Raw genomic sequence first — 13,652 nt, forward strand, 5'->3', positions numbered from 1 at the left:
TTGCTCGGGCGCGAAAAATAGAAAGTATCGTCGAAATCGTCGCGCTCAAAATCCGCAGCATCAAAATCGCGAACGCGCTCGCACGTCAAACGTATGCGCGTTGTACACGTTCCGAGTAACGTCTCATTTCTCGACGGCTATTCCGCTACAATGATTTCCTGCTGTTTCACCTCCGGAGGCAGATACGCGTGGGTGATTTCGTCAGGTAGTAAGCGAGGTGAATACGCGTCGAGTTAATATCTTACTCTCCCGCCAACACTTTGGAAGCGGTTTCCGTCTTCCAAAAGAATCGCTTTACAATCGTATAAACCTAACTTGACGATGGTATAAATTTTGACTAATCAATGTTTGGCTTTGTTTAATCAGCTGCGGGAACGTAATAATTAATATAAATATATTATTTAAAGATTTATAATTGTATACATATGTTGTATACAGAATTTTTTTTCTGAATCAATTTAATGATAAAGTTGTTTTTACGATTTCCTATCTACATGTTTATCAATCCATCAATTAAAACATTGCAGTTTCGTTTATCAGTCATATCAATTAAAACACTCCAAGTTAAAACAAGCACTCCAAATATTTCTGCGCATTGTAAGTAACTACGCTTTTTAAATTTAAACATCAGCACAATTTCGATCTTTATCTGTTATATTAATTATTCTGGAAATAAAATGACCTTGTCTTGTGGCCTTGGTTTAACATACATAATGATATAACATGTATGATTCATTATTTTACAGAGATTTAAAATGCAAACAGTTGCAAGGTTTTTGTAAATAAAACTGTGATTGTTTATATTACATTTAGATGCTTATAATACATTACCATTTACAGCGTAATTAAACTGATAATTAAACTGACGTTATCTGAAATACAGAAGTCTTCCATGTGAAAATATTTAGCATTGATTGTATGCTATTTTTAAGATAATGCGTCGTTCGCCAGTTAAGGAATTGATTACATATTAATCGACGTCGAGACCGTTATTGTTGCTTGACGAACCGGTTGATGAGAACCAAAAAGCATGAATCATGAAGTGGCATTATTTAAACAGTGCACGTAGCACAGGTTGAAGAGCTACTTCTTTGATCACATTCGCACTTTGTCCGACAAAGATACCAAACGTCATACTTGCATTTATAAATCATGAGAGTGAGCAACTAGTACATATGGATACAAATTTTAATTTAAATAATATATAAATAAAGTTTTATGTTAATTATTTTAATTAAAATAAATTTATTTAGTTTATATAATATATAATTAAAATTTTAAGTTAAATTTAATATATAATTAAACATATAACATTAAATTATATAGTTAAATATATAATTAAATTAAATATGTAGTTATGTCATATTATAATTTCTCTTCCTTTCTCTTTCAAATTATTACATTTCTTTTACGTAATATCTTCTCCGATAACATAACTATATGTCTAGTTGCTGACTGTGAACTTTATCGAGTCATTGACTGATACGAATAGATCACATTACTGAGGAAAAAGTATTCCATAAGAAGAATGTGTCTGGAAAGATCTTGGTCAGATGATATATTATCTACGCACGTATATGTCAATGCATATATTGATAAAATTTTTGTAGGTGAATTTAATTTACATGTATTACAGTTATTCGTGTAACATATTGCAATTATTACATATTGCATCATTATCATTTATTTTACGTTTGACTTTTGCATCTCAGAATGCTTTATTTTTCCATACATATTTAATATAACGAATTTATAATTTATAATTATGTGTTAAATTTAAATTAATTTCCATAATCTTTTTATGTATCTTTTACAAGAATAATTTTCATTTTTTTATAACTCTATCGTGTAATCTAATCGTGACGTATATATCATTTAATTCGTCGATTTCAAGATTAATCTCTTGCGATTAGTACAAGGAGTTTCGTACGAGCAGCATAACCAAGTTGAGCTTTATTACTCTCGCGAGTCGAGTGCTTTTAAATTGCCAATACGAGTGCAGTCTGTTGCCAAGTGTGAAAGTAGGTTGACATGCTTCTATATTGTGCAGATTCTTTACCTGTGTAGAATCCTTTTTCACATCGCGTAAGTACATCACGGCTTCTTTTTCAATGATATAAAATTATGCAAAGTTTCTTACAAATTTATTTGTTCATGCAACATTTGACAGTATAATGACACTAATTCCAGGCAATTGCTCATTTTGTACTTTGTTACGAACATCCTTAATCCAACGATCTTTATTATTTATAATTTAATTAATTATTTTCTGCCTTGCAGAAAAAGGATTAATTAATTAATATAGAAAATTAATTAATATAGAAAATGTGTGTTAGTAAAATTATACAATATATTAAATATATTATAAAATTAAAAATATTATAACATTAAGCTATCTAATTAATATATAAAAATCTTATTTAAATACATGTACAATTTTATTTTCTCTAAATTTTTTCTATATATTTTTTTTTCGTGAAATAATTTAAACATTAGTTTTTTGTTCAGGCTATAAAAATTTGATGACTATCGAAATTGAGTGTTTATTAAAATTAATCTTTTGTAATAAATAAAGAAAATTCAATTTCTCTTGATGGAAAAAGATATAAGCTTGCAAGATATGAGCTTATATATATACATATAATGTCGAGATAATCCGCAACTGGAAAGCACTTGAAGAAAGTGTTCGAATTTAAGTTTACACGAACATTAATTAAAATTGCACTTTTCATTAAATTTTTAATATTGACGTAATATAGCGTAAATAAGTAGGTGAACGGAGTTTGGTAGCAATGAATAGTCGGACACGTTAGGAATATATTACCCACGTATATGCCTGAGCGATAACAACTGCCATGCGGGCAAGATAAACTGATAAGTGACCCTCTCTTCCCACGCCGCCGACGTTTTATATTGCCGTGTGAGTTTTTTAAAAGGAAACACAAAAGCGATCAAAATTAAACTTTTCATTTATCAGTGTACGATTTTATAAGAAACGTATAATTAAATCATATTATTCAATAATTTCGAAAAATAACGATGACATTTTCTACAATAGCATTATCTTATTGAAAATCAGAATAATCTTGCTTTTATGTAGCAGATATTACCGTTACGAATTACTTTCACTATATTGCGTATGAGATGAAACAAGGAAGTGCGAAGTTCAATGCATCGTGTTTTCACAGTGTCATAACTTATTAGACAAACAAAAGTATTATTATCATTATATTTTCTCTATCTCTTTCTCTCTCTTTTTTTCCTGACTGTAATTTATCAAAATATTTATTACCTTTATTTAATTCAACAATGAATACAGTTGTTTGAATTTTAAAAATTTACTGCAGATTATTTTACTGCAGATCGATTTGAATGCAATATTGTCGATAAAAAATCTCAGATTATAACATGACGGGACGAGGTGATTAATTTTATGAAATTTATCGCAGCAGGGCATGAAACATCACGTTTCGCTTTCGATTCTTATTTCGGTCGCAGATATCACGGCTATCTCGGTCGGATTATTCGTCTCGTGTCGCGCGCGATTACCATCTCTATGGCCTAGATAACCCAAAAAAACTTCCAGAGTGAAACTTCATTACACCTAAAATTTATATTTTATATTGTTGTTTGTTGCACGTCAAGACAAAGATCAATTTAAATTTAACAAGAATTTTTTAAAGATAAGCGTTCATTATTTCTCGCTCATATTTCTGTTAAAAAAATTTCAGTTTCTTTTCTTTTTTACAAAATGCAGAATTTTACTTGGATATATTTCTATATTTTATTGGGTTTAAATATATTTATTACATATACATATAATATTAGAAAATTATTCTCTTCTTGGATGTCATATCATATCTGTTGCTTCGTTTTAAAACAAAAAATTGAAACGATGCGACAGGTTTCCAACGCAAAGTATGGCTTCCATGTGCAAAGCCTCGAGAATGTGACATACCTCCGCGAGAGCATGACAGTTCACAAATATTGATGAGGAATACTCAAGTGTCGTTTCTCGTAGCATTCTGACAGTCGTTTGATATAGTTCGTGTTGTTCGCTCTCTTACAAACGTTCTCTAAAAGTATGTCACTTCACGTTTCTTATATCGGAAACTGAAATATTCTATTCATTCATAGTCAGTAATATTCGCATGCATAAACGTCCGACTAAAGATTTTTATGTAATCGTCCATAAATCATGTAACAATTTTTGAATAATTTTGTAGAGTGTGTTCATTTGCAATTAAAATCAGACTAGAAACCTTTAAAGGATCAGAAGCTGCGAAACTTACTTAATCTCTTTTTCGACGCTTTTACTTGCATCGAGATCACCCACGCTCCTCGTTTCGCGATAGCAAATTTTTTTTTTATCTGCTAGACCGCGAAGAAAGTTTCGTCTGCCCAGCAAGTGCCAGTTTTTCCTTGGCAGGAAACGCGAATGGATGAAGAATCGAGTACTCGACCCGAATTTCGTTCGTCGCGAGGGCACCTGTCCACCCGTGAAGGTGGTGTTTACGCTCTCACATGTTACCCACACTACGCATTTTGATTTCGTAAGTGACGTTGTGACGAGGGCAACTGTCATTTAGATTGCGCGCGTGCAGTAGGTTATGACAGTCTTGAATAAACAGGAAGCACATATGACGGTGTCACTGTGTCTTGAAGTTACAATTTCACATATAAAACATGGAGCATAAAATTATATCTTTATATAAATTCTTGGAATTATTTTTAAAATTAATTTAGTATTATCACAAATTTAATTAAATTATATAAGTATTTTATTGCTGATTATCAGAGACATATTGTCATTTTTATATGAAATTTTTATAAAAATATTGTATTAATAATATATAATAATTAATTAATATTTACTATTTAATGTTATTTAATTTAATTTTACTTTAAATTGATTTTTTAATTGAAAATAAATTGGTAGTAGGAAATAAATTGTTTAAATTAATTTCAAATATGTCGTTTAAAATATAATTGTTAAAATTATCTAGCAAATAAAAGAACAATAGGAAGATATTATATAATATATTGAAGTTCTCTCGATCATCTCTATTTTACAAGTCGAAGTTTGTTAATATTTAAGATACGCAATTTCTTATTCATCTTTGAATTTTGCATCTTATAAAGGAAGATGATGATATATATCATGTTAAATATGCTTTACTAATTTTCACGCATTATTCACAATGCGATTTTCGAAATCGCAAGTAAGTCAAGGTTGCTTACTCCGACATAACACAAGGTTTTACTCATCGCGTTTACGCAAATCAAGTTTATTCTTCCAGTGGATAAAGACGCGCGTTGTCAGACATGGATGCTAAACCGCATCCGTTACTAGTGCAAACGGTACTTAATGGACTTACAATTGATTCGACAGTAAAGTTCCACTTCTTCTATAGCGGACCACGACAAGAAGCGACCATGTTCTAAAGAACCTCGTTAACCTCGTACCTCGCATAATTACCGTTTCATCATGTCCGGTGGGAAAATTAAAAAAAAAATGTACTTGGCTTATTTCGATTGCTGACTTGAAAAATTATAACATGATTATTCGACAGAAAGGTATCATCGTAATAATGCAAATAAATGCAAATGACAAACAAGAGTGGCAAGCGACAAGCTTTCACTTCTCGCGTTTGCGACTCCTGCGTCGAACATTTCCGTCATTGTGGAACAATATCGTCCACGCCGACTAATTAACTTTTCATGTCTCGCGCTTCTTAATGCACACTTGAATCGATGTGTCCCACGCCTTTGAGAAGCTGACATAAGCTTGGGGAGCGCGTGAGCTTAACACTAGGCGTCCGTGGATGCACTCGTACACTCGCAGCTCGAGATTCAGTTCAACAGATATTGATATGTGTTTACATAACATCTGCGGAGCGTCATACGCAACACTATCCCGTGTGAAAACAATAGACCACGTGAGATCGGTTATACCACACCACCCAATGGTAGGATTTTCCATATGCGGTCTTCAATTATAGAAAGTAAATTGTTCAACAAAGGAAAATATCACGCGTTTTATAATACTTTTTTCACCTCGATTTAGGTCAAAGATTATTTTCTGCTTTAAAACCCTCGCACCTTGATACATTTGATCTCTTAATTATAGAGAAAATGACTAAGCTAATTGAATACAATTGAGCTTAGTCACAGTGACGCTCAATTACATAGATAATCATCGAAGGCGCTTCAATTGATACTTCCGGCGTAACTAATTTCAATGCTTAAATTGAGCGATCGCGATGAATATTTACAATGTAGAATTTATCGTTGCAAATAAGTATCATCCGACATCGCGACGTGTAAACACGCATTCTAGAAAATTAGCTTGAATTAGCAAGGTTGCTCGCGGCCTCTAGAATGGCTTTCGTTCCGTCGTGACGATTCGCTCGAGCGAATAAATTATCATCCTCGCGACCGAATATGTAAATCGTACGATGGTTGTACAAGAGCTAGTGGCGTTTCCTCCTCTTCTCTTTTTCCTCGTAGTTAACTCGCACGAAAGAAATACACATGTGCGTAGTCCAATCCGGCTTTGAGTTAATTACCGTGGTGTCGTAATGACCGATCGCCTTTCCCAATCGGTGTCTATCGATCGTAGATCTGTTCTAATGAGTACGAGACACCGAGCATGCAACCGTATCGATGTTTGCCATGTACTCTATCGAGGGAGGACTCGTATTCACAGCCGATCCTGTAGTTACTTCATGAGATCTACGAGCTATCGGTGTCTTGTTCCTGAATTTCAACGAAAGCCACGATACTAATCGGTCAACATAATTAAGTTGTCAAAGAAGAGAGAGATGATGCTCTCTTTGTAACGTTAATATGTGTATACGAAAAGGTTCTAAGTATTACAGGACTTGATGAAATTATAAATACATGTCATTGGAAGATATCATACTTTTCAATCTTAATTAAAACAATAATGTAATTAATTCGCATAATTAAAAACAAAGCACTTAGCATTTTATGGTGGTAATATATCGAATGTCTATAAATATTAATCGTCTATAAATATTATAGATTGCGCAAATCACGCGTGAACATTTGCGTGAATCATATTATTATCATTCCTATCAGACTTTATAAAATATTGACGCATATTTTCGCGAGTTTATCAATACGACGCAATTGATTTCCGCGAGTCAAGAGAAGTATAAATGTATTCAATATAAAACGGATAGATTACTGAGAAAAAAAATTTCGTTTTGTCGTAACGTGCATCGATTGATGTAATAGTCGAGCCGCAATTCGTGAGTCATAGCAAATAACCGAGAGAAAAATCTTATCCCGCTTCAATATATCTTGACAGGTATATCTTTACTTTTAAACGATAGCACTTTGAGATGCAATAATCTTAAAAACATTCAGATATGCTGCAAGAAAACTTCTTATCAATAAATTTTTGCCGAAACGTCAGTGGGGTTGTATTGATAAACACCTTACCGTATATCTGATATACGTATACAAGGTCGTCGGGTACAAGGCGGAGTACTAAGAGCGAATGCAAAACACACCGCGGCCATGAATTACCGTGATATACTAGTACGCATAAACTGGCTACCGATGAGCCGATATTCATCCTGCAATAAATTACTCACGCCTAGTCCTGCGGCCGCGCTATCATTAAGCGCGCAAGTATACTTTTATCATTTGGATGATAATACTGCCATTCAGCGCTATCATTTTGCGCGCTAAATATTTATCTAGCCATGCATTAATCTGTTGACAGAGCCATTAGAGATAGTAAAAACGCGAAGGGTACGATGATTTTTTTTTACTATTAAAAGGAGGAAGACACACACACACACACATGTACAATGAATATATGGAATTTAACATTTTTATTATCGAGAAAAACGCGAAGTACATCCGCAATATACGATTATCTTCTTCCTCCGTTACTTGCGCGCGTGTATCATCTTTATCGATAACTATCTTCCTCCGCATTTAATCGGTCACGAAAAAGAGAAACATGTATCGTGAAAGGGGCCCGGTGCGTGTACGCGGTTACATATGGTCATTATTCGATGTAATTTTTAAAGCTCGCTACTCATTGCTCTTCGTCGAACAGGATCGTTATTTATTTTACGAATCGGCCTCATTACCATCCAGACTTAAAAGCGCAGCATATATATGACCTGGCGGAATAATCACTCCCGAGGTACATTTCTTGATCACATCGATATGCCAATGAATTCTTACGATTGCCTTGTAAAAACATGCCGCGAATAAAGCAGAATCGCATTAATATTCATTTTTATTCAGATATATTATCGTAAATTATATTATTTTTATTCTTGCGTCGCGATATCTTGAATAATCGCTCGTGTGTACTTATAATATGCAAGCATATCGTGTGACATAATACATTCGTTTCTACGAATAGCACTCCTGTCACATCGTTTATCTTGAAAACTGCAATGTGTGTAGTCTCTCAATATTGATAAAATTCTATTTTGTTCGAATCTCTCATTTCAAATGTTGCGAAATTTTTCGCCTCTTCGTTATTATCGATTTTTTTTGTTATACTCACTTTATGGATTATAATTATCTAAATCATAATAGATTACACGTATCGCACTTTATGAATTATTCTTCCAAATACGCGTGCTAGATAAATTTTATCGTACACGTGAAATGATTTCTTTATTATGCGTTTAGAACGTTAGATTTTACGGTGGACTCTTAGCGTGATTAGAATTCGGACACGAAATTTACTTTCGGCCTTTCTCTCCTAATCGTTTCGTTACGGTGGAAACTTTCTTTTCCGTTAAACATGCGCATCTAAGATGGATAAGATTCGCAATGTAAGTCGGAATAAGTTGCGCAAAAGTCACAATGTCAATCTTCGAATGGGAAAAGCAGAAGAGAAGATGGGAAGACATTTTTAAAGATGAATAGTCGAATATTTCTCTCTCTTCATTTTGCAAATTTTAAAGTGCCATCGTTTTTTTATCTATTCGATTAAAACATAATGTGTGCACATGACACGATTACTACAAGAGATTACTACGTCATTTGGGTTTTTCTAATCAAGGTAGCGATAAATCGAGAACATCTTAATCCCTCGAGAATAATAATTGACGTTTTAGTAATATTACATATCTACATGGGCGGGATATGATATTGTGATGGAGGATTTGATATTATTCCACTATATGTTGTCATAAGACAGGCTTAAATTGCATATAAGGTGACAATGACGGCATTTCAATGTCACCTCATGATCCGATTAAAGGAAAATCAGTGCGGTTGCGATCGCGCATACTTCGGATTAAGCAGAGTCTTCGTTCATGTGTCCAAGCATGATAAACGTCAGAACGATGCAGCAATGTCAGTGTTGCGAATGTTAGTCTCGCTTCAATGATTCTTATCTTCCGCGGCAGAAATAAAATCCGCGGATGGATCGTGTCTCATAACTTGTACTTACACAAGACCAAAGGAAAATAGATCTTCTTGTGGAAAAGAGCACATTCTCTATGTCATATATTGTCGCGTATTTTGTTATAGATATATTTTTTACTTGAATGTAAAAAAATCATGTCATTTTATGATTAAGTTGATTGCAGTCCGATTAATTAGAGTCAAATAAAAGATAGAAATTAAAGATACACAAAACATATCAATAAAAATAAATACTATAAAGAGTATAAGGCTGAATCGCACAATTAAGAGGATGTGTTATTGGAATGATAATTCTTGTGCATGTAACATTGTAACCATTCCATGATATCTCGGTAAGAAATTCTTGAAATCGTTTTATGAAAGAAAAGCCCGTGAGAAACTAACAGAACCGTAAAGGTATGTTAAAGAGAATTAAAATTCATGTAACATACAGTAGTAGTCTTATCCGGTTTCGATTAAATAGTTTCATCGCCGCCAACTTCTATAAGTTTCACATATAGGCATATTTATATCTATGATGTCGAACGATCATTCATCAACGTTATTGCACAATTAGTCATTAGAAGTGTATTTACTGCAATTGCGCAAATCCATATAATAAAACGATCTTGTATCGCTTGGAAACGACTTCTGAGAGATTTATTAGACTTCATTTATCTTTATTTACATGTATTAGATTGTAAGATATACGTAATAAAAAGGCATACATCTTGTATTAAATTAATTATTGATGTATTAAATTAATTACTAATGAAATAAATATTGAAAATTTTAGATAAATATAATTATGATAAATAACTAGAATAACTTTATCATAATGTTGTAATATTGATCATATTTAACTATATAAAATTAAAAATGTATTAGTATTTATTTAGTAATATTTGATTTGAAATTATTTATTCTACTTAAATATTATTATGAAAAATGTATATCAATAGTTTGACTGTCCGAATATTCGATGCAATCTGTCACGTCTAACATTTTAGAGGAGATTTCGATGTACGTGACAAGCATTTAATTTCCACGTGTTCGGGGAGTACATTGGATATTCCCACGTGATGCATGAATATCGTAAAATGTAAAAGCTGTTCCGTTGTCCTTACAAGATACACGTCGACGTATATTGAATTACAACGATGTAAAAAGACAGTAGCAACACACGACAACACATGAACCAACAATAATAAATTTACTCAACGACGTTAATAAATTTGATTAAGTTATCGGGATTCAATCGACGCCCACCAAAGTCGAACGAAAATTCGACAAACATCCTTTTAAAACAAATGTTTATAACCAAGCATTTCTTTTCTTTTAATTCATTATCCAGATCTTTTTAGAGCAGATAAATAAATTTTTTTTATTAACATCGCGTATTCTCGACATTTATTTGAGTTATATTGATTTGACATACTTTTCTTTTCTCACACACACTTGTAATAAAAATATTTTTTCTGTTTCAGGAGTCAGTCTAAGGCTTCTTATTTAGCTTATAGACGAGAGCGTGGAGCTCCCGACAGCGAAGGTAGCTACAAAAGAACAATGTCGCCGACCTCTCGTATGGACGATTGGCCACCACCTAGAGATCATGACGATCCAGTACTTTTACGCGTTACATCGCATCATACATTACAACAGCATCATCATCATCAGCATCACAATAGTCACCATCAACATTCTGATCTTTCGAAATCACACAGCGTGGATGCTCTTCATCATCGATTGGAGGAGAAATGTCTACAACAACAACAACATTCGGCAGAAGTGGTCAATAAACTCTCTCATGAACTCAATAAGAAGCTCCAGGCTAGCGACGTGAGATCTCGTACTAACGAAAATAATAATAATGATAATCTTGAAGACCGACATCAGCATCATCATCATTATCAAGAAAAGAGGCATCCAGAAAAGAGACACGACTACGAGCAACGCAAAGAAAGACTATCGCCGCAGAGCGTGGAGGTCCTTAATGATAGGAACAGGCAGCTGGAGCGAGAACGTCGGAAATTGGCAGCGAGCTGCGAGCCACTACCTCAAAATAGAGAGGTAAGATTATCTCCGGATTACCTTCACGTAATCACGATGTTTACTTGTTTTTCGCATCTCAACGATCTATCTATTTTTGCACCTGTAAATATAGCCAGTGTCAAGGACGTGTAAATCTTCACACTTCTTCAACATTCGGCTTCTTGCCAGGCTCGTGTGATATGCTCTCGATATTTTACTGTGTCTATTTTATCATTATTCTGACAATCTAATATATTTTCGATTTTTTCATTTTTCAATTTAAAAATTTTATGTGAATTTTCTAACTCTTCTCTTATACTTTATTGTGCTGTGTTATTGTTTTTCAGAGTTTGTCAAGTGCTAATTTACGAGATTCGGACGATTACTTTCAGAAACAGCTGCGAGAAATCAGTGGCCCGTTTCCAATCGCCAGCGACGACTTTTTCCGCGAAAGAAGCGCCACGATCGAGATGACCTCGCAAAATATTGAATTATTAAACCGTCGTAACGAGAAGAGGACAAACAGTGTGACGACATCCAACGCAATGTCCACGTATTCTATGAATACCACGACATCATCGGTCGCTACGACGATGACGACCTACGACAATGGCTGGTCCAGAGAACACGAAACGCAAAGTTCTATGGAAGCCACCATCTTTCCCGACAGACCGCCACCACCGACGAGCTCACCACCGAGATCACCGAACGTCGAGACTGCAAGTCCACGGGGTGCTGTTCCAAGACGAACGGGAAGTTGCTCGAGTTCCTCTTCCTCAGGAAGATCAATCGATGCCCGCGTATCGCCTCGAGTTTTATTATCCAGATCGTCGCCCAAAAATTCTCTAGACTCTCTCACGCGACACGAAGCTCGGATAGAATGCGCCTCCAACAACAGAAAAGTCTCCAGTCCGACTCAAACGGATAATACAGGTTCTTGGAACAGATCCAGCTCACCGAGCCGTCTAAGTCAAACGAGTGAAACGGATTCGCGGCTCGAAAGATCCTCCGTATCCTCAAGATTCAAATCTGGCGGTAGATCATCTACGTCTTCGATCTCAAGCGTTTCTAAAGCCTCCTCTTTTTCCTCGCCGAGAAACTCACCAATCGAAGGCGACAAGTCATCGCCGACGTCGTCGCTTTGCGTGTCACCCCAGCCGGGCATAGAAGGACTGACGTTGGTACAACGTACGGAGATCGTGCTCCGGGTGAACGCGGCCACCAGCGACGTCGCCTCGCAGACCGACATGCTGGGAGATGCGGAGCAAGACCATAGCAGCATGATTCAACGGCCGCTTCCGGAATCTAGGAAGAAACTACCGGAGGAGATCGAGTGCGAAGAGCTCAGCAAGGACTTGGCCAGTCAACTCAGCCCCAACGACAAGCTTGTGCCTATACTCGGTGAGTAACTCTGATCTTTATCACTCTCAATTGCATGAATAATGGTTCAAAGAGTATCATTCGTCTGACGATTTTACTATTTGCGCTTTACGTCGTCGTTAATAAACGTCAGTGCGGTTGATTCAATCAGATATGTTGCTCAATTTTTAAATGACGTTCACTTTAACGCAGATCTTGCACTGACATATATACGATCTATCTAGTTGTCGTTACTTACGCTGTCGCAAGTTTACTTCAAGTGAAGGTACTTTAACTACGTTTGTGTGCGTGGACAATGTCTACGTACACAATAGAATCAAGAATTTGAGGGCAGCGACCTCTAATTTTAATAAGCGCTAATTTAATCAACGACACAACTGCGTTATTCAATTATACGTCGCCGCTGCTACGATATTGGATGCAATTCCCTGTCGCGTTATGGCTTTCATAGAACGTCGTGATCCTTGGAGCATGAAACGAAGCGTGCGAGTAGGAAAAACGCGCGTACCAAGAGCACCTGGTGATGTCTCTTTTTTTTTTGTTCCTTATCAGTTCCAGCGCCGGAGCACAAGAAACCCACCGACTACGTTTCCGGCCTGTTCAGGGTGGAGACGACCTTGCAGCCACGGTCAAAGCGACGGCTCTCCCTAGAAGAGTCAACGCCCTTCTGCAACGATGATGCGGATGTAGATAAAAAGTAAGTTCTTTTTTTTAATCGTAATGTTCTTAATTAAAGAATATTTACAAAGCGGTTCGCACCTGCTCCGATATCGCGCGTTGTCTTCATCCAGTTGTATCAAGGGTCAGTAAGATTGTTGTTACGGTCAGGA

At 35.3% G+C, this 13,652-nt stretch overlaps 1 protein-coding gene across 4 annotated transcripts in view; it reads left to right on the plus strand.

Annotated features, from left to right (window-relative positions):
• The window catches only part of Shrm (shroom), a 161,303-nt gene that overhangs the window by 141,538 nt on the left and 6,113 nt on the right, over positions 1 to 13,652 (plus strand). For 3 of the 4 annotated variants that reach the window (XM_083091868.1, XM_083091870.1, XM_083091872.1), the window contains 3 exons: positions 10,899 to 11,481; positions 11,790 to 12,843; positions 13,375 to 13,519. In XM_083091868.1, coding sequence (XP_082947994.1) covers positions 10,899 to 11,481; positions 11,790 to 12,843; positions 13,375 to 13,519 — 1,782 coding nt within the window. The remainder of the gene's footprint in view (positions 1 to 10,898; positions 11,482 to 11,789; positions 12,844 to 13,374; positions 13,520 to 13,652) is intronic. The other variant, XM_083091869.1, reaches the window with a different exon arrangement.

The sequence above is a fragment of the Camponotus vicinus genome, unplaced genomic scaffold (genome assembly GCF_025532165.1).
Source record: "Camponotus vicinus isolate PSW18456_S1 unplaced genomic scaffold, iyCamVici1.0 SCAF_2, whole genome shotgun sequence".
NCBI classification, from domain to species: Eukaryota; Metazoa; Arthropoda; class Insecta; order Hymenoptera; family Formicidae; genus Camponotus; species Camponotus vicinus.